This window comes from Chenopodium album, chromosome 22 (genome assembly GCF_948465745.1).
Source record: "Chenopodium album chromosome 22, dcCheAlbu1.1, whole genome shotgun sequence".
Classification (NCBI taxonomy): domain Eukaryota; kingdom Viridiplantae; phylum Streptophyta; class Magnoliopsida; order Caryophyllales; family Amaranthaceae; genus Chenopodium; species Chenopodium album.
In genome coordinates this window covers 16,154,451-16,172,668 of record NC_137855.1, presented here as the reverse complement: position 1 = coordinate 16,172,668, position 18,218 = coordinate 16,154,451, and the positions used below count along the sequence as shown (strand labels likewise).

Genomic DNA, 18,218 nt, shown 5'->3' with positions numbered 1-18,218 from the left:
CCTTCAAGAGCTTCAATGGATGGATTAGGGTTGAAGAGTAGTTGGGAAGAAAGAGGGAAAAGTAGTATGATAGTAAGAGGGTTTGAGAGAGATTAAGGATTTAAGAATTTAGGGTTTAGAATTCTAATTTTTTGTGTGTTTAGTGCTGAATGAAGACCCCTTTTTAAAAGCGTAGGAATCTAGGTTTAGGGTTTTTAGAGCCTCGGCGTCAGCTGGCGCGCGCAACTCTCTGAGTCGCGCTGGGGTGTCGCGCGCGCTAGTCGCGCGCAACTGATTGAGTTGCGCTAGTTTGCGGTTTGCCTTATACGAATATGCGTTTTTAAAAGTTCCATAACTTTTGATTGCAAAGTTGGGTTTAGGCGTGTGAGATATCATTGGAAAACTCTGGATGTCTACTTTCCAATTCTGTTAGAATTAGGTTAAAAGCTGTGATGGATCAAAAGTTATGGCCGTTGGAGTGCAAGGGTGTTGGTTTTTGGCCCGGTTTAGTGTTTTGATCATAACTTCTTCGTTTTGGCTCGGAATTGGGCTTATAATATACCGTTGGAAAACTCTTTGAAAGGGCTATCTATCTGTATAGGTCTTTCACGGTAATTTGATGGTTGGTTTATCTGTTTGGCTCGGGTTTCAACAATGTAGGTTCCATTGGATCCAATCATTGCATTTAACGCATTTGGGTCCGTTATTAATCAAGTTTAAACATGTATAAACACGTTTTAGACCTAATTAGTAATCGGACAAGGCTCTAAGATAACTTGGTCTCAAATATGGGTTTTAACTTACTTCATAGTGCTTTTCATAGTCCATAAACACTTCAACTTTGATCTAGCATGAAGAACAGGTTTTTATACCATCATCGCACTTCCTTTTCAGGACAAGAGGCCAAAAGTAGGTGTCTACACCATTGAGAAAAATAAAAAACTTATGAGTACCATTGAGAATTTCCCAAATAAAATTACAGGGATAAAAATGGGGAGAATTTAGGGAAGAGGTAGTTTATGGAGTTGTTTTAGTGGAGTGAGAAAGAGGAGGAGATAAGGAGATGTTGTTTAGATTATACAGTGTTTGAGCATTATAGAGATAAAAGTGACATGTAGTAGTAAAAAGTTTTATTTATACCCCACAAACAAATGCAATACAAACCCTATAAATAAATATACTTGTACATATCGCGCGGATTAGAGTTGGAGCCGGACTTGGGTTAGGTCCGTCAGACTTCAAGTAGAACTTTAGCCTCAGACATATGAAACCTGACTCAGATTCAGATTTTTTATTTTCTTTTTTGGATTAGGATCAAGCTTTTTTATTTGGATCGGATCACATTCATATTAAATTGCAATCCCTAATGAGGAGGAAGGTTTATGTAGTGAGGGAGGAGAGGTTTGAAGGTGTGAAATATTTAGAAAGATGAATAGTTAGGTTGGTTGGAGGAGATAGAAAAAGTCTAAATAATAATAAATACATTCTAACATGATATTAGGATGCCTCGTTATTCATCGGAATACATTCTAACAAGAATAGAACAATAAGACTACATATTTGATTCCTCGTGCCTCTTTCTAATAACAAAATACACGCGTTAGTAAACTTCAAAAAAATATTAAAATCAAAGAACTAAATCAAATAATGGAAATAAATAGTTAAAAAGTTTAGACTGAATTTGGGACCAAACCCTCAAAAGGTATTAACCTTTCACGTATCGGGCGAAGACAACTTCAAACTTGGCTAGGTGTGTTTAGATCTTGTAAATGTGGAATTGTGTTTGTAAAAAGGTTGGTTAAGAAAGCAAGAGAGAGAAAGAAAAAGCAAATGCTTAGAGAGAGAATAGAGAGAATTGTGATGGTCGTGGATGATTGAAAACGGAGGTCCAAGGACCCTATTTATAGAAAAAATAGTTTGGAAACCGATAGAAAAGGGATCGAGTTCCATTCAGAATAAAACACATCCTGTCGCCCGGACCAGCGCCTGGCGCTAACGCCAGACGTTAGAGTTAGCGCCATGCGCTGTTTTAGAAAATTCACACGTTTTCCGCGGAATCCACTTCTTAATATGATTAAGTCGTAAAATCCGTGTTTCAGGTTAAAATCGTATTTTCATAAAACCACTTATTTTATTCCAAGTAAAACTCTTTAAAACATAATTATCAATCCTAATTCCATTAGGATTTAAAAGACCTTCTAGATAATTCTAGAAGACTAAAATCAATCATAATAGCTTTAGGAATGATAATTAATAATAGACCCTCCTCTAGATCATTGGGCCGCATGTAAGAACCAAATCAGGCCCAATTTAGCATTTTGGCCATAATTTTCTCATTATTCATCGGAATTGGGCCTATAATATATCGTCGGAAAGCTCTTTTCGAGCCTAATCCAACTACACTATTATTGGACCTTTATCATGGAACAAACTAAATTGGACGGGACATTTTCATAAATAGAGCAGGTTTTCAAAGACATAAAGAAGGATTCTTAATAAAAACAACAGCAACAGTAGGCTTTTTACACTTTCACTTCATTCGATGATCATTCGACGTGAAAGATATTCATCACTGGGTTTGGTTTTGGGGAGACACATTTAGGTGTCTACATTTACTCATTAACCAAACAGATTCCAATTCCCCCCAAAAGTTACTCCCTCCGTGTTTTTTTAAGTGTTACAGTTTGACTGACACATAGTTTTAGGCAATTTGATTGACTTAAATAAAATTAGAGGTGAGTGGGGTAGTTAGAGTATAAAAATATTGTAAAAGAAAGATAATGGGGTTAATACTTTATTGTAAAGTAATGAATGTGAGAGGAAAAATACAAAAAGTAGTTTTGGATTTGGTTGGGGATCATAAGAGGAGAAATATATATTATTTAAAGGAAAAATTGACATTTGCTACCGGCGAAAGTACATAGTATTACATTTACTACCCGTTTAATATTTTTTATTTATTTTGCTACCACCCAAAACTCTAAAATATTTATTTCACTACCACCTACTTACACCGTTACTATTTCCGTTAGTTGGGTTTTAGCCACCATTCAACCACCATACAGCCACCCTCCACTTCACTGCCACCCCTCCACCTCACTGCCGCCCCTCCCTCCTGCAGGTGTCGGCGCCGACGCAAACTCATCCCCCTCCCTTTCCCCCACCCCTACGCAGCCAACGGAACCCCCCCTTCCCTTCCCCGTTCTCGCTGCCCCGACCTCACCCCGGAAACCAAAACCACCCTCACCGAAATTCGATCCCCAACCCCGTTCCCCCCACCGAAATCGACCCCCTCCCCTTCCCCTAACCTTTTCGGCCTTCCTAACCCTAAACCACCACCCCAAAACCACCATAAGCAAAACCCTAAATTCGTTTTGGGTGGTTTTGGGGTGGTGGTTTAGGGTTAGGAAAGGCCGAATTAAGGTTAGGGGAAGGGGAGGGGGGGTCGATTACGGTGGGGGAACGGGGCTGGGGATTGGATTACGGTGGGGGAACGGGGCTGGGGATTGGATTCCGGTGGGGGGGGGAAGGGGAAAAGGGGTGGTTTTGGTTCCGGGGTGGGGTCGGGGCAGCGAGAACGGGGAAGGGAAGGGAAGGGAAGGGGGGGTTCCGTCGGCAGCGTAGGGGTGGGGGAAAGGGAGGGGGATAGGTTTGTGCCGGCGCCGGCTGAAGCTCTAGGCGCCGGCCGCCGGCAGGGGGGAGGGTCGGGGTGGCAGTTGAGGGGAGGGGTGGCTGGGTTACTTTTCTTTTTTAATTTTTTTTTTTTTTTTTTGGAATAAATTTAACGGAACCTAACGGATTCCGTTAAATGGTAGTGAAATTTGAATTTTGTGAATTTGTGTGGTAGCAAAATAATTTTTTTTTTTAAACGGGTAGCAAATGTGACAAAGGGTGCTTTCGTTGGTAGTAAATGTCAATTATTCCTTATTTAAATGTAACATTTTGCGAAAAAAGAAATTATAACACTTATTAAAAGATGGCCGGATTTAATAAGTGTAATAAACACGGAGGGAGTAATATAATTCTGATTTCACCTCTTAAAAAAACAAAATCCTTACCAAATACCCCCTAAATTGACAACTCTATAAATTGTGTATTTGTACAAATTTAGAAATTTTATTGTGGATAGAGCCCATAGAGGTGAGAAAGTTCGTCCATGGATAGTATGGCTTCTGCTACAGTAAATGGACTGTCTCTGTCCTTGAATGGGATTGCCTCAAAGCTCATTTTTCCAACTTCATGTTTCCTTCCAAAATCTCACTCATTTCCTCAAATTTCACCTCCTCCTTCTTTCTCCTCTTCTGGGTTGAGTAAACTTCACCCTCTTTTGAGAGCTTCTTCTGAAGGTACACCCATTTCTGTTAACCTTGCATTTTTATTCTTTCACTTTCTTTTGATTGCCATTTCTGGGTTTTATCAATTATGGCTTAATTAGTTTTGCTTCATTCTTTTGCCACCAACATTTTTGTTTTGTATTGTATTAAAATGATTTGCATTTGGCCATTTGGGTAGTTGATTTTGGGTGTGATGTCCAATTTTATACCAAGTATAAATAAGGCATGTATATTAAGTGACAAATTTCGTGATATAACCGTTGTCGAAATGATTGAATGTTGCTTCATGTTGCAATCTCCAATAAATTCTACCAAGTTGATTTGTTATAAAATAATCGAAATATCGAATATATGTTCAGCAGCTGATTAATTAAAAAAAAAAAATTGTATGGAATTGTGAAATCAGTGTGGAATTGAATTAAGATATTGGGATAACTTCTAACAATGGCTCCATTCCATACGAAGTATCCCATTATTTGATGTGTTATTACTTCTAACAATGGCTCCATGTTTCAATCAAAGCTTTCCACACTTAGCTGGATGATTCTAGAGGACAGTTGCAACTAATTGGAATAATTAAGTTGGTTTAATTTGGAATAATTAAGTTGGTTATACTACAACAACAACACTTATGGGATTAAGGTTTTGATTGTCTGATTGATTGATTGTTTTTTTTTTTTTTTTGAGATAATTGATTGATTGTTATACTACAACAACAACAACAAAGCCTTAGTCCCAAAATGATTTGGGGTCAACTAACATGAATCGTCATAAGGAATCATACAATATAGAAAAATGACATAACAAATCATCATTTAAAAGAGTTTGAAAAAAGTGAGTAAACGAAAGAGCATTTAAGAAAAACTAAGGGAGTTTTAAAAGAAAACCAAGAATAATTTTCAAAAGAGAACGAAGAATAAAGTTCAAGAAAGCTTTAAAAGAGAAGTTAAAACGTTGAAGTAAAAAACATAAAGGTTTGAGAAAAGTTTAGCAAAGGAAAAAAAAAGGTCATTAGGAATAAATAAGTTGGTTATATTTCTTCTTCTTCTTCTTCTTCTTCTTCTTCGCCTTGAACGCCTTAATCCCATTAGTGGGGTCAGCTACATGAACCAACATGAGGACTTCCTAGGAGGTCACCCATCCTAGTACTACTCTCAATCATTGTGGCTCATGCCAAAGGATGTGACAAAGTTTTACACTGGCTGTCACTGGCCTACCGTAACCATCCTCTTTTATCCAGGCTTTGGACTGCGGAGTTAAATAAGTTGGTTATACTAATTGGAATAATTAAGTTGGTTATAAAAATTGGAATAAAATAAGTTGGTTAACAAAAAACAAAAAAAAAATGTCATTAGAAATTTGTTTAATGTTTAATAAATACCTGGAGATCATGAGCCCAGAAGTAATAATTAAACAAGTGTGGAAAGCTTTGATTGAAACATGGAGCCATTGTTAGAAGTTATCCCAATATTTTTGAGATCAACATAGTTCTCTGAGGGGTGGCTAACTGGCTATTATTATCATAATCACCCTGGATAATCATTATTTTTGTTGATAGGACTATCATAATGTCATGCTCCTTCTGTCCCTTAATGTTTGCCCCCATTTACTTTTCTATTCAATCTCCAAGAACACCAATATCTTGATTTATGTGCCGTTAAAGTTGTAAAAAAAGCAAATGGTGCAAACATCAAGGGGTGGAGGAAGTATTAGATTATTAAGTACATTTGTATGCTCGTGTTTTGAATTCGTGTAGAAAAAATGCAGGGAGGACAATGGTAAGGGAGTCTTGCCTTTAGATTATTGCCACATTAATGGGGCTTACATGCTTCCTTGTGCACTTGAGAGAAAGTATTAGTGTATACCCCTATGGGGCATTGGGGATGAATTTCAAGACAAACAAATAACCACTTACTCTGTTATCGATTTCACATCAATGAACTCCTAACAGGACTACAGGACTACAGGTATACAATTATTACTGCTTGCACACATGATAGGAGCAACTTTTCTGCAGATAAGGAAATTGTAGGATTGACTTACACTTTTTAATTTATTGTGTCTTTGAAGATGGTGTTTGGGCCTTTGGGTGGATGTGAACTAGCTTTTCTGGTTAAGGTATCCATATGATGTGAATTCTGCGTACATATTACATCAGAATATCTTTTGGTTGGATTTTGAGAAGATGTATCTGATGAAAAAGGAGAATTATACATGTGGTGTTCTATCAGCTGTTCCATTTTTTCATAATAATGAAATTTTTCTTCCTCTTATGGCTTCATATCCTAATGTTTAACTTTCCCGTACCTCAGCTTATTGAATTTGATACCTATATCTAAGTATGATAGCAAGTTTTAAATTACTTGAAGAAATTGCCATGTCAGGCTAGCAAGAATTGAAGAGTACAGTGAAGTTTTCTGGTCGAATAGTAGTGAGAAACTGAGAATAAGATCACTTTATTTACTTATCTTGAATTATTTTTGATGGAGACTATACACTGTATGGTAAAAAGGATTAGCTATAGTTGCATTAAACTTTGTGTGCTATGTTAATCTGGAACACCACTAATTCTACATTAACTGATGAGCTGAGTACTCAAGGCACACTATTGAGCATGCATACATACTATACTGGCTTCTACGCTTTGAAGTTAGTACCACTTGCCATACTATGGTGAAGTTTTGTGGAAGAGCACCAGCGAGTTTTCTTACTTGCTCCTCTCCAAGCGGTTCCTTTTCTTCTGATTATGTGTACTGAAGTGATTAGGACAATAAGTATGTGTAAAGCACACGGGAATTGACTCAAGTAAACTTCAGCTTGGTTTTTAGGTGAAAATGGATTTGTTTGTAATCTATAGTCTATGCATTGTTTCCTTAATTCCTAATTGGTATAAGAATACAAGTATAGGTGTGTAGCAATTAGTCATCAAAGAGAAGACTTAAAACCTTTCTTAAAATTAATACTAGTATGTTAAACTGCAAAGTCTTTGTTTACGAATGAGAAGAAATTGCATTACATATAGGCTGGTCCTTTACAGATACTGCATAGATGAACATTTCAACTTAATCATATAGGGCTTCAAGTTCCAAGTGAGCTAGATGAAGATTCAAAGTTTGTTCCTCTGGAAGCTGAAGAACCCAGCTATGGTCCTCCGGTAAGTTAAGATTAGTTAACTTTACAGAAAATTACTATGTTTACTGACTACTCATTTGAATTGCAGCAGCTTTCTGCTGATAAATGCTTATACTATCAATGTGTCAAAAGATAGAACTTTGGCTATTTGAAACCCAATTAGCCAAAATGCATTTAAATTTAACAGTTAATCAAGTACTGCATTATTCTTGATTGTGTGTAATTACAAGTCGACATTTGAAATGCATATTCATGTGTAAAACTCATAAATCTCTTTGAAGGATTTTTTAATCTTTTTTTTCAAAGATAAGATATTGTCGTCTTGGGGGGGGGGGTATTTTCTTCTCTTTGCTCTCATCCACCACCAAATTCCTCCTTTTTTTTTTTACCCTCTCTCCTTTATTTTTTTCTTTTTAATCTCAACTTTTTTTTCTTTTCCAAATATGCTAGAGTCGAACACAATTCTTCGTACTTAAACTTCTAGAATTCTACAGTGTGAAATTGATAAATTTGAAGGAATTCAGTAATATATGGGGTGGGAGAACTTGGAAGGAAGAGGGAGAAAGGAAGCACCTCATGAAAATAATACAAGACATATAATAATAGGTCTCATAAGTTGAAACTTAAAATATTGAGTGGAGAAATGAGTTGGGTGCTCAAAAGTATAAATATTAAAAACCATTTTTTAAATTTTAACTTGGGGTAATTATGAGTGAATTGAAAGTGCAAATTAAAAAATTTCATTCTGTATGTACTTTTGATGTCAATTTGTGATAAAAATGTCAATATATAGAGCAACTGTAAAAGTTATGTATGTTTTGATTTTTCTCATTGTTGAACTGGCCTGGTACTGTCTCTTCAAGGAAAAAGGTTTTTGAGTTGAAATATTCATTCACAGAGTCTATCAATTGTTCAGTAACACTATACATTATATAATGTATATTCCTGTTACAGGCTTTACTGCTTGTGGGTTTCAAAGTGGAAGAGGCAGATAAGGTAATTTCCTTGGTAAATTCTACTGTACTTGATGAGATTTACTGCTGCTTTTCTTTCTTCTGGGTGGAAAGTAAGAAAGTAGTTCATGACCTACTTGGCTGCATAATTCCATATGAATTTGGTAATCGAACATAAATCAAACTAGCTGTAAATTTTCTTTTGGAGATAATCAGTGAAATATATTACTAAAGAACCTTGATTAATCTTGAAAAATGTTGACATGTTGATCACAAATTCATCTAAGGAAAGCAAAAACTAAATGTTTCTCTCTCTAAAATGCTAAGCTAATCTAGGTGATTATCATCTAATTAAACTGCACTTTATACAAAGACCAAGGCCCTATTTATAGAAAATAAGAGACATGAGTGACTAAAGAGTTATGTGCAGGGAGCGCCCAGCCGGCGCTGCCGCGGCTGTGAGGGTACGTCCCGGGGCCGACTCTCCCGTGCTGCATACACGTCTTCTCATGCTGCATGTGGTGTCCGATGCTTGGTCGACGCAGAACAGCACGGGTATCAGGTCCAACGCATCCACGCCACGCCAGCCTGCACAATGCAGTGATGCACCTCGGATCAAAAGTAGAGCGCCGCGGGAGTGCAGGGTCTGATTGCCCGAGCCGCTTTCTACGCTGCGGTGGGTTCATGCCTTGACTGCCGTGGCGGTTGCTTCTGTTGCTTGCGAGGCTTGGAGAATGGCTGAAGGACAAGGGTGAATGAAGGATTGGCTGCTATCATCAATTATGAATCAAGCTTGAACGGCGCATTATACTCCAACGCTCACCTACACACAAGACCTATGTTACATTGACTCGGGTACGGGTATCCGATATTGGTACGGATCCGAGTGTCCGATACGGCATTTTAAAAAATTTAGGACACCGTGACACCGTCTTAACTTTAGACTCGGTTACGGATACATCAATAAATTTTTTAAGAAAAAGAAAATACAAATAATTTGTACAACAAAATTAAACTTATTCATTAAAATTGATTACATAAATTGATAAACACTAAGTACAAGGAGTGATCGAAAAATAAAAATAAAACAAATAGAAATAAAACAATATTAAACTAACAACATTAACTATGAATCTAAGAAAATAAGAAATACTCTTAAGATGAATAAACTCAAGGATAATAAAGTAATGAAACGAAAGTAAACTAGAAACAGCTTAAAATAATGATAAAACTTAAATTAAAAATAAATAAAGAAAAAAAAAAGGAAAGGAAAAATAAACTCAAAATTGACTCTAAAACTACCCTAAGAGTGATATAAATGTCGCTTATCAGGATATCCAAGTTCCATTAACAACTGATAGCATTTTCTTATGTTCTGACAATTTTAGACTATTTTCATTTAGTTCCAATAAATTCTGATAGTAAACGGTGAAAATTTAAAACCTAAGTGGATGAAAGGAATAGCTGCAACTGTAGCTTTATTGAGATATCAGGTAAAATGGACCTAATGGATAAGTATAGAGATGTTGACCCAGCTAAGATCCTTCTGCCAAGACTCAGCTGCAAGAACTGCTTTCAAAGATGTCTTACTGAAACAAAAAAAGAATTGTTGAAAATTTTTGCTTTCTTAGGGTCCGTTTGGCATCGCTATAGTTTTCTATTTTTTGGTTTTTTGTTTTTTAAAAGTATATTACATATGTTACATAATGTATCAAATTTTTTTTAGACTTATTAAAATCATGATAATTTTAAAAATTGACAACAAAAAATTGAAAACACCTTTTTCTTGTTTCCTGTTTTTGGTTTTTAGTTTTCAAAAAAACAAGAAACTAAAAACCAAAAATGATGCCAAACAAACCCTTAACTTCTTGTTTTCAATATGCCAAGTAGTATTTAATATGTAGAATTGTTATGCCTAGTACTACAATCTGCAGGATAAATAAATTCTCGAATTCCTAAATGTAAGCCTTGTGCAATGTTTTGAAATTTCTTGTTTTGATGCTACTGACTGGAGATATAGGACTCATGGTTCTGAAAAGGTTCAACTTACTGCAGATACAGCAGCTTCTGAAGGAGTTGGAAGGGGAGTTTTTGCAGGTATGATAAGAATTTTTCCTTTTCTTATTCTTAAACTATCAACAGGGAAATATTCTCCTTGGGAGGAAAAAATACACAACCTTGGAAAAAATGGGCTCGCCCCAGTTGATCTTCATGATCAACATATGATGTCAATCTAGTGCCTACTCAACAGCCAGCTCATCCTTTTGCTTTGTCAGTTGCTTAATCATCACAAACACATGGCCTACATTTAAACTCCGTTTATCAACACTAACAATGGTGTCCATTGTCCAAGCTATATCCTCCATTGAAGCTTAACACCAACACCACCATCTTCATCATGTCCACTGACACATCATCTCCCTCCATAAAACCGTCCACCGGCGCCACCAACTTCGGCGGCTCCGCCGCCGAAATAAACGAAAACCCTAGAAACAAAGAGTGAAATTAAGGGCTTGGTTAACCCCAAAGGGTAGGGGTGACCATTTCACCTTGAAATTAATGACCACCATTGTTAAGACTTGAGAGAGAGGAGAGAGAAGGAGTGATTTTGTGATTTGGGGCTTTGCTCTTAACGGATGTTTTACGCTTGTTGTTAACGCCATCAAACACAATAGTGCATAGCCGGCATTATGAACACATCATTACATGTGCAATGACATTACTATCCCTGACTTAATGAATGAAAAGACTCCATCACCCCTATGATTGACAAATTATGTTGATCATGAAGATCAACCAGGAATTTCCCGGAAAAAATAGTGGTCATTTTTGTAAGATTTTTTTAATTTCTGTGTAGTTGTTGGGTGCAGCTCCTGCTGTGTATTTGGTAGAAGTAGTATCTTTTGAACTGTTTCTACTAATATTGCAGGTTATCTACTGCACCGAAGACATGATTACTCGCTCACTTTGGGATGCAGTGAATACTAAACAGCAGAACTTGGGAAATTTGAAGGTTAGAAATTAGCTTTGATCTCTCTTTCTCTCTCTCTCTCTCTCCCCCCCCCCCCCTCCCCTCTCTCTCTCTCTCTCTCTCTCTCTCTCTCTCTCTCTCTCTCTCACCCTCCCTCTCTCTCTCTCTCTCATAGCATGCTCTTTGTAGAGAACTATAGACAACACAGGATGACTCCTATTGGAAGGAGGGTGGACTGGGGAGGAGGAGGGGGGGTGAATTAAGGGTTTTCTAATTATTTGGAGCCAAACTTGACTCAATATGTAAGTTTCCATATATTTGCATGACATGTAGGGCCTACTTAGTTCATGAGTTTGTAAAATCAATACTTTTAGTTGGAGTAAAGTTTGAAAAAGGCGAATGGGGTCTTCCCTCGCTCACCTATTGGTCACGTAGCTTTTATATTTTATTTTATTTTTATGTGATTTCAATGTTCCTCGCCCTATGGAATGGGCAAAAAAATATTTTTCCCAAATTGACATTTCAACTGTTCTCTTCATTGGTGTTGGTAGATGTTCGTCTGTATTTTTGGAATGCCTTAAATATATAAAAGGAGAAATAATAGAAAAGGAATGAAAAAATGATTTAGAGAAGTGGATTATCAGCTATTTTGAGGGGTGGTCTAGGATTAAATTCTGTCTGCATTATTTGTTTTTGTTGTTCTCTCTACTGTACTATAAAAATTATATTTAAAAAAAATTAGAGAAAGACAGGATTACTCCTTAAAAGAAAGATGCATCTTGTTGGTATGAGTAGTATGTTAGATTCTTTTAAAGCAATTATGAGGGGTATTACATATATTATGTAATTAGGTAGTCTTAAAAACATATTCAGAAATATAGAAACATATTAACTTTGTAAGATTATCGATGATATTTCCCAACAGTCTAGAACCAAAGCTGGTACATACGTACACGTATTAAGCAAAATAAAAGCTACAATTATAAGCCTATTGGGAATAAATTAAGTTGACAGCGCCCAACTATTTCATATGGAAGTCTTGAATGGAGGATAATCTTTATTGTAAAGATTTGTATAAGCCCAACGAGGAAGACACTAATCCGGAAAATTGGAGAATTATAAGGCTTTTGGGTTGATAAGACAACATATTGATCAAAGCTTTTTTCAACATCCAATGTATCAGAAAGAAAACTTTGAATAAAGCTACCTTGCTGGTTTGTCATATGAATGAATTTGAAATGGAGGAAATTGTTGGGGATAATCTCCCGAAATAGGTAAATTAATATTAATATTAAGAATGTAAAGCCCTTTTGTTACCGGCTTCAATACCGACAGAGGATGGAAAGCAATTTTTCTATATGTGGAAAGTTATTTTTTAGATGCGGAGTATCATTTTTTGTTTTTGCAATAAAGGTATGCCACATTTTCCTCTTTACTCCTCACTTCTCTGTTTTTTCTGCTTTATCCTTCCTCTCCCTTGGATGACTATACGGAATGATCACTTTTGGTTCATGTAGCCGACCCCACTTATGGAGTTAAGGCTTTGATTGATTAATTGATATCCTACCGCTCCCTTATACTTCCATTATTCTTTTTCATCATATGTATTTCTATAATCAAGCAAACAAAGGAAATCTTTTTTTATAATCATGTTTTTCATTGAAATGAAAATGACTTACACTTTGTTTGGATTGAATGAAATGGAGGGAAAAGAAGGGAAGGGAAATGGAGGGATTGATTATCTTTCATTTGGATAACAAATGAGGAAGGAAAGTAATTGGAGGGGAGAGAAATGGAAGGATTAAATTGTAAGAAATTAATCTCTCCAACAATGGAGAGATTTGGAAGGAAAACTCATCGTTCTTCCCTCCCCTTCCTTTCTCTTCCCTCCCCTTCAACTCTCTCCCCTTCCTTTCTCTCCCATTTCTTTATCCAAACACACTGTTAGTTGGAAGGAGTTAGGAAGGAGATTAAGTATATGGATTTGAATGAGAACGAGGCTTTTGATCATAAGGGATGGAGGAGGAAGATTTTTGTGATTGACTATACGGAATAATTACTTTTGGTTCATGTAGCCGACCCCACTTATGGGATTAAAGCTTTGATTGATTGAAAATTGTTTATTTTGAAAATAATTTTCCATGATATATGTTTTCCATCAAACAAACAAACCTTTTTTTTTTTTTGGTTATATTCCTCTATTGCCACGCCACACCAGTTATATTCCTCTATTCCTCCTTTTTTTTTTTTTGTTCTCAATTTAGCCTTGAAAACTCTTGTAATTTCAACATATTTCAGTTACTTTGAAACTCCAATACTCTGCTGTTTCTGGTACTTTGGTTGCACTGAATTCTGTTTTCAATGGAAATTCGATTTTAAACTTCATCTCCTCTGTTTGGTTCCTAGATAGAGATGCTAGAGAGAAACAGAAAATGAAGCATAAGAGAGGGAATGGATAGGAGGAGAAAAAGGGGGAAGGTGAGAAATAACGAGGAAAGGCTTTCTGCCATAGGGAAAAGTACCGGAAAACATTATTCCAATCTTTACAAAACAAATGGAGGAAGATGGTTAAACCACTTTCCTTAAAAAAGTCTTTTCCTCCCAACCTAACACAACCTCAAAGGTCAAGACCTCAATTACAGTATATTGTGATCTGTCCTTGAGAGCTGACTAATTGATCCACACAAACCTAAACTTCTGTAGCTCGAGTCCCTGAACAGTCCTCCAACTGTCCAAAATCGCTTTCAACGTTGCTTACTTCTGAGCCCTCACTTTCGGCTCAGAAACGTGCTCCGTATGTTCTTAAAAAAAAAAGAAGCCTTTTTTGTGTTGTAAATACTATGGATTGTTTCAACCATCAACACAGACAATCTGGCATCTTGCTTATCCGTTATGCAAACGATCATTATCCAGTAGCTGTTTTACTCAGAAACCCTACTACCTGCATGAGCTTTTACATATGAGTTGCACCCTTCACTGGTGATGCCAAAACTATCTATATAATCTGCTCTTCTATTCCTTTAACTTATGCTGGTTTTTCCAGCCAATGAAAAAATGAAGGGTGGAGATGGATACCAAGGGGGTTGGGTTTCGGTGAAATGGACACTTCATCATGCCTAGTGATGGTTGTGGTCGTTGAAATTCAACCCTCTTGTGGTGAAAACTAATCTGTGGTAGTGTTGAAGCAAAAATGCATACAAGTCAACGATACCCTTGCGTTAGGCAAGAATAGCTTATGTGGTTTACCCTTGAAAACTGCTGACCTTTTAGTTTATGGCCTTGATAGAGTACGAGTTATATAAAATTATCAAAACAACAATGAATTCAAAGACATTATTTGATCATTAAATTAGAACACATTACAAGTTAGTAATTTAAGTAAAACAGGCTGACAATTGCGTTAAGAACAAGGAGGGAGAGTTACCTCCATGGGTTAAACACAATCAGATGTTTGCTACTTGCTCCAAGAATGTTCATAACATGCTATCGCTATTGCTTAGATCTACTCTAACCTAGGCTACTCAGCTTAGAATGCTAACTAAGGAAACTAAAATGCTTACAGATATGTAAAGTGCAGTTGTTTGATTGTGTTATTGATTGTTCTCTCTTCTGACGATCCTTGCTGCTTATATAGAGTGATTTGATGGCAGTTATGCGTCGTGGTGTGGCAGTTATCTCCCACTCATAGCAGTTTTCTTTATTCTGTTCTTCCTTGGCACCAAACTCAATCTTGAGACTTGAAAGTTGAATTTGTAATTAACACGGGGCTTGAAGCCATGTATAGTTTGGGTTAATGTGTCTCAATATTAAGCCCACTTGGTCAAACTCCAGCGTAGTTTGGGCTTGTTTCCTTAAAGTCGACATAAATCGAAAAATGAAATCTAACAGGGAGGGTGTGGGAAAACAGTGAGGGGAGAAAAAGAAACAGGAATTCTTATGTCCGCCCTTTTCTACAGCTAGCTGGTCTGATGAGAGAAAAGTGTATACTTCTGCAATTCCCTTCTACTCTTATTATTCTATTCTTCTGTTTAACCCATATTGAGCTTCATCATTTACTTTTGCATTGACATCACTAATAGATAGGCATCAGCCATCAAAATCCAAAATTCACTTATGCACGAGCAACTAAGTAATAAAGAAAAAAATTGGTCCTGCTGTGCTAATATCCATAATGACAATCATCTTAAAAGAGTCAAGATATAATGTCAAAAGAGGTTTAGAATCAATAAAATCTTCTATGTCAATGCAGTTTTCTTACATAAAGAACATAAGTTAATTTGTGCAACAGGAGCATATTTTACATCGAGTCTTTGAACACTTCATTGATGCAAAAAGGGCAAAAAAAATAAAATAAAATGATTGAATAAAGTATAAATCATTTGTTGTATGTGATGTGTCATACCTTATCTTTTAACTTGATCGTCATAGGACAATAATAAGGTGGTGTGAGTTGTTTTAAAAATTGTATGATTTGAGATTTTAAGTAACTTTTATTTCTTAGTGATTAAAAGAAATCTCTTAAAGATGTGTTGCTGACAAGGAGTGACTGGCGATTTTAGAATAAATTTTTTTCGATATCATTTGTAAATTTGTTCTTGTTCTGAATCTGTAGCTGCTGAACTGCTGGATGCAATTGGAAATTTCAGTACCTCATGAAGCTTAGTTTTCTACAGATTGCAAAATCAGTACAGCGGATATGCTTTCTTTCTGGACTTACTGGGGAGGAGATGATGATGTTCATAGATGCCTTTGAAGAATCTGGTATTGCACGACTCAAAAACTATTCCTATATCTTGTCAGCTGGAAGATAATGTCAGCTTTCTTTCAGTTTTCAAGCTGTAGCAATAAATTGTTTCGTGATCTTAACTGTGATCATATGTCATAGGACCATATCCTGATAATGAAAATTAATGTATAGTGCGTATAAATTATCTCTCTAGTCTTTATCATGAGACAACTGATTTCACACCAAGGGCGACTGAGAGACTAATGAAAATGTTTTCGTTTTTATATTTGAAAACTCTTGTCCCATTTCCTTGCAGGTCTAGAGAATGCTGTATTCGCTGCCCATGTTCCCAACAGTTCCAATAAACCATTAGAGGAGCTGATCGAAGAGATTAAGGGAGATCATGAGATGCTGGTAAGCCTTGTGTCTACGACATTGTAACATCCTTTCTGTTATCCATTTTCTCACTATGGTTATTATCTCTTGGCGTACACTCATGGGTGTGTGTTTTGTGTATGCAGTCTGCAAGGCAATCAGATTCTGGGTAGGCAAACGATTCACTGATTTGCTCCAAAAGATGTGAAAGATCATAATATTTGGATACGTATCATGCAACAGTATTATCTGCGTCCAACTCTCCCCCTTGTCTCCTTCATTGGTTGGTGTATTATATGTTAGTACGTATTGAGTAATATCTGAGCAAATCTGATCTTAGAAAGGGGTAAGTGAAACATACGTAGTAACAATAATACAATGGATTTGTTCCTTTCATGTGTTTTCTCATGTATGTTAGTAGTTATTGTGTTTAACCAATTAAAACAAACATTTATTTATCAAGATTGATATTTTTAGATATTTTTGAAAGTTGAAGCAAACAAGTTCTAAGTAATTCGCGTTTGGAATTTTGTACTCAAGTAGTAATCACTACTTTACTATTAGTCTAAGTCTAAGTCTAAGTCAAGGTTACATTACATCTTTACATGGGATGGGATTTGATTCAAATGTGGTATGAAATGGATACACAAAATGGTTCTTCCTTTGTTTCAAAATGATATTCTCATTATTTTCCCATATTACGCTCATTTTAATGGTCCCAAATCCCAATAAAAAAATAAAAATAAAAGATCTTAATGTATTTTATTTCAAAATAATAAGTGGTCTGAATGTATAGATGTACTTGATTCCAAAAAAGGATGGTCTCACAGTATGTCAATGGTCCAAATGTACTTTATTTCGAGATTCTTTCCTTTCCTTAATTTACACACAGGATTCTAAGTGAGAAGATCATTTTAAAAAGAAGGGAGTACCTTTGGTAAAACCAATATGATGGATTGATGGCCCTAATTTTCCTAAAAGAAATTTTGTTATTTTTTCTTTGATAGTAACTCAAGTTACGGAGTCTAATAAAATATAATGGAAAATGAATAAAAATTGAAGAACTAAAAATTAAGTTTCCTAATTGAGAAGAAAAAAAAAATAAAATTGGGAGGACATCTATAGTTTTGGGAATTACTAAACGCAGCCTAAATTTACTTAACGTAACCCTTTTATCCCTCATTTTCAACCCTACAAAACTTAAATTTTTTAGTTCCCTTCTCCTCTCTCTCTAAATTCTTACTAAAACTTTATATTTTGTTCACACAAGTACCAAAATCAATTTGTAAAATGCTCACTAATTAAGATTGCATAGATGATTACTTTTTTTTTTTGAAAGAAACACAGATGATTACTTTGATATGGAAGACCTTTGAATTGATGGAAGGTTATTTATTTATTTATTTTAAATTGAGTAGATATTGTGTAAAATGATTAAGTTAGATAGATCTGTTTCGGTTAGATTAAACAAAATCAACATAAACATTTCATGCATATTGAACAAACATTATACTCTACCTCGCACAAATTGAACATAATTCTATACTCTATTTCATATAAATTGAACAAAATAATCTTGTCAATTTCACATAACATTTTCAAAATAATGTGCAAGATTGTTCTCGATGAATGAAACATAATTGATCAATATGAACTCTACCTTGTTGGCTGCTCCTACAACAATATACGGTGGTTGGTTCATATCAAATTATAATTAAGTTAACAAATATATAAATTATATTCCCATA

At 35.8% G+C, this 18,218-nt stretch overlaps 1 protein-coding gene across 1 annotated transcript; it reads left to right on the top strand.

The window, feature by feature from the left end:
• The first annotated feature begins 4,098 nt into the window (after positions 1-4,098).
• On the top strand, positions 4,099-16,946 carry LOC145604590 (uncharacterized). The gene is made up of 8 exons (XM_081660480.1): positions 4,099-4,325; positions 7,388-7,467; positions 8,400-8,441; positions 10,454-10,495; positions 11,328-11,411; positions 16,043-16,130; positions 16,412-16,509; positions 16,617-16,946. Exons 1-8 carry the CDS (start codon positions 4,136-4,138, stop codon positions 16,641-16,643), a joined length of 651 nt encoding a protein of 216 aa, XP_081516606.1. The 5' UTR covers positions 4,099-4,135; the 3' UTR covers positions 16,644-16,946.
• Positions 16,947-18,218: the final 1,272 nt, after the last annotated feature.

What these genes read in the sequence shown, in the direction of transcription:
- LOC145604590 (XM_081660480.1), top strand. Translation starts at nt 4,136, where the DNA reads ATGGATAGTATGGCTTCTGCTACAGTAAATGGACTGTCTCTGTCCTTG. An exon ending in AACCCAGCTATGGTCCTCCG is followed by an intron (nt 7,468 to 8,399) that starts GTAAGTTAAGAT and finishes TTCCTGTTACAG; the next exon opens with GCTTTACTGCTTGTGGGTTT. An exon ending in AGAACTTGGGAAATTTGAAG is followed by an intron (nt 11,412 to 16,042) that starts GTTAGAAATTAG and finishes AGTTTTCTACAG; the next exon opens with ATTGCAAAATCAGTACAGCG.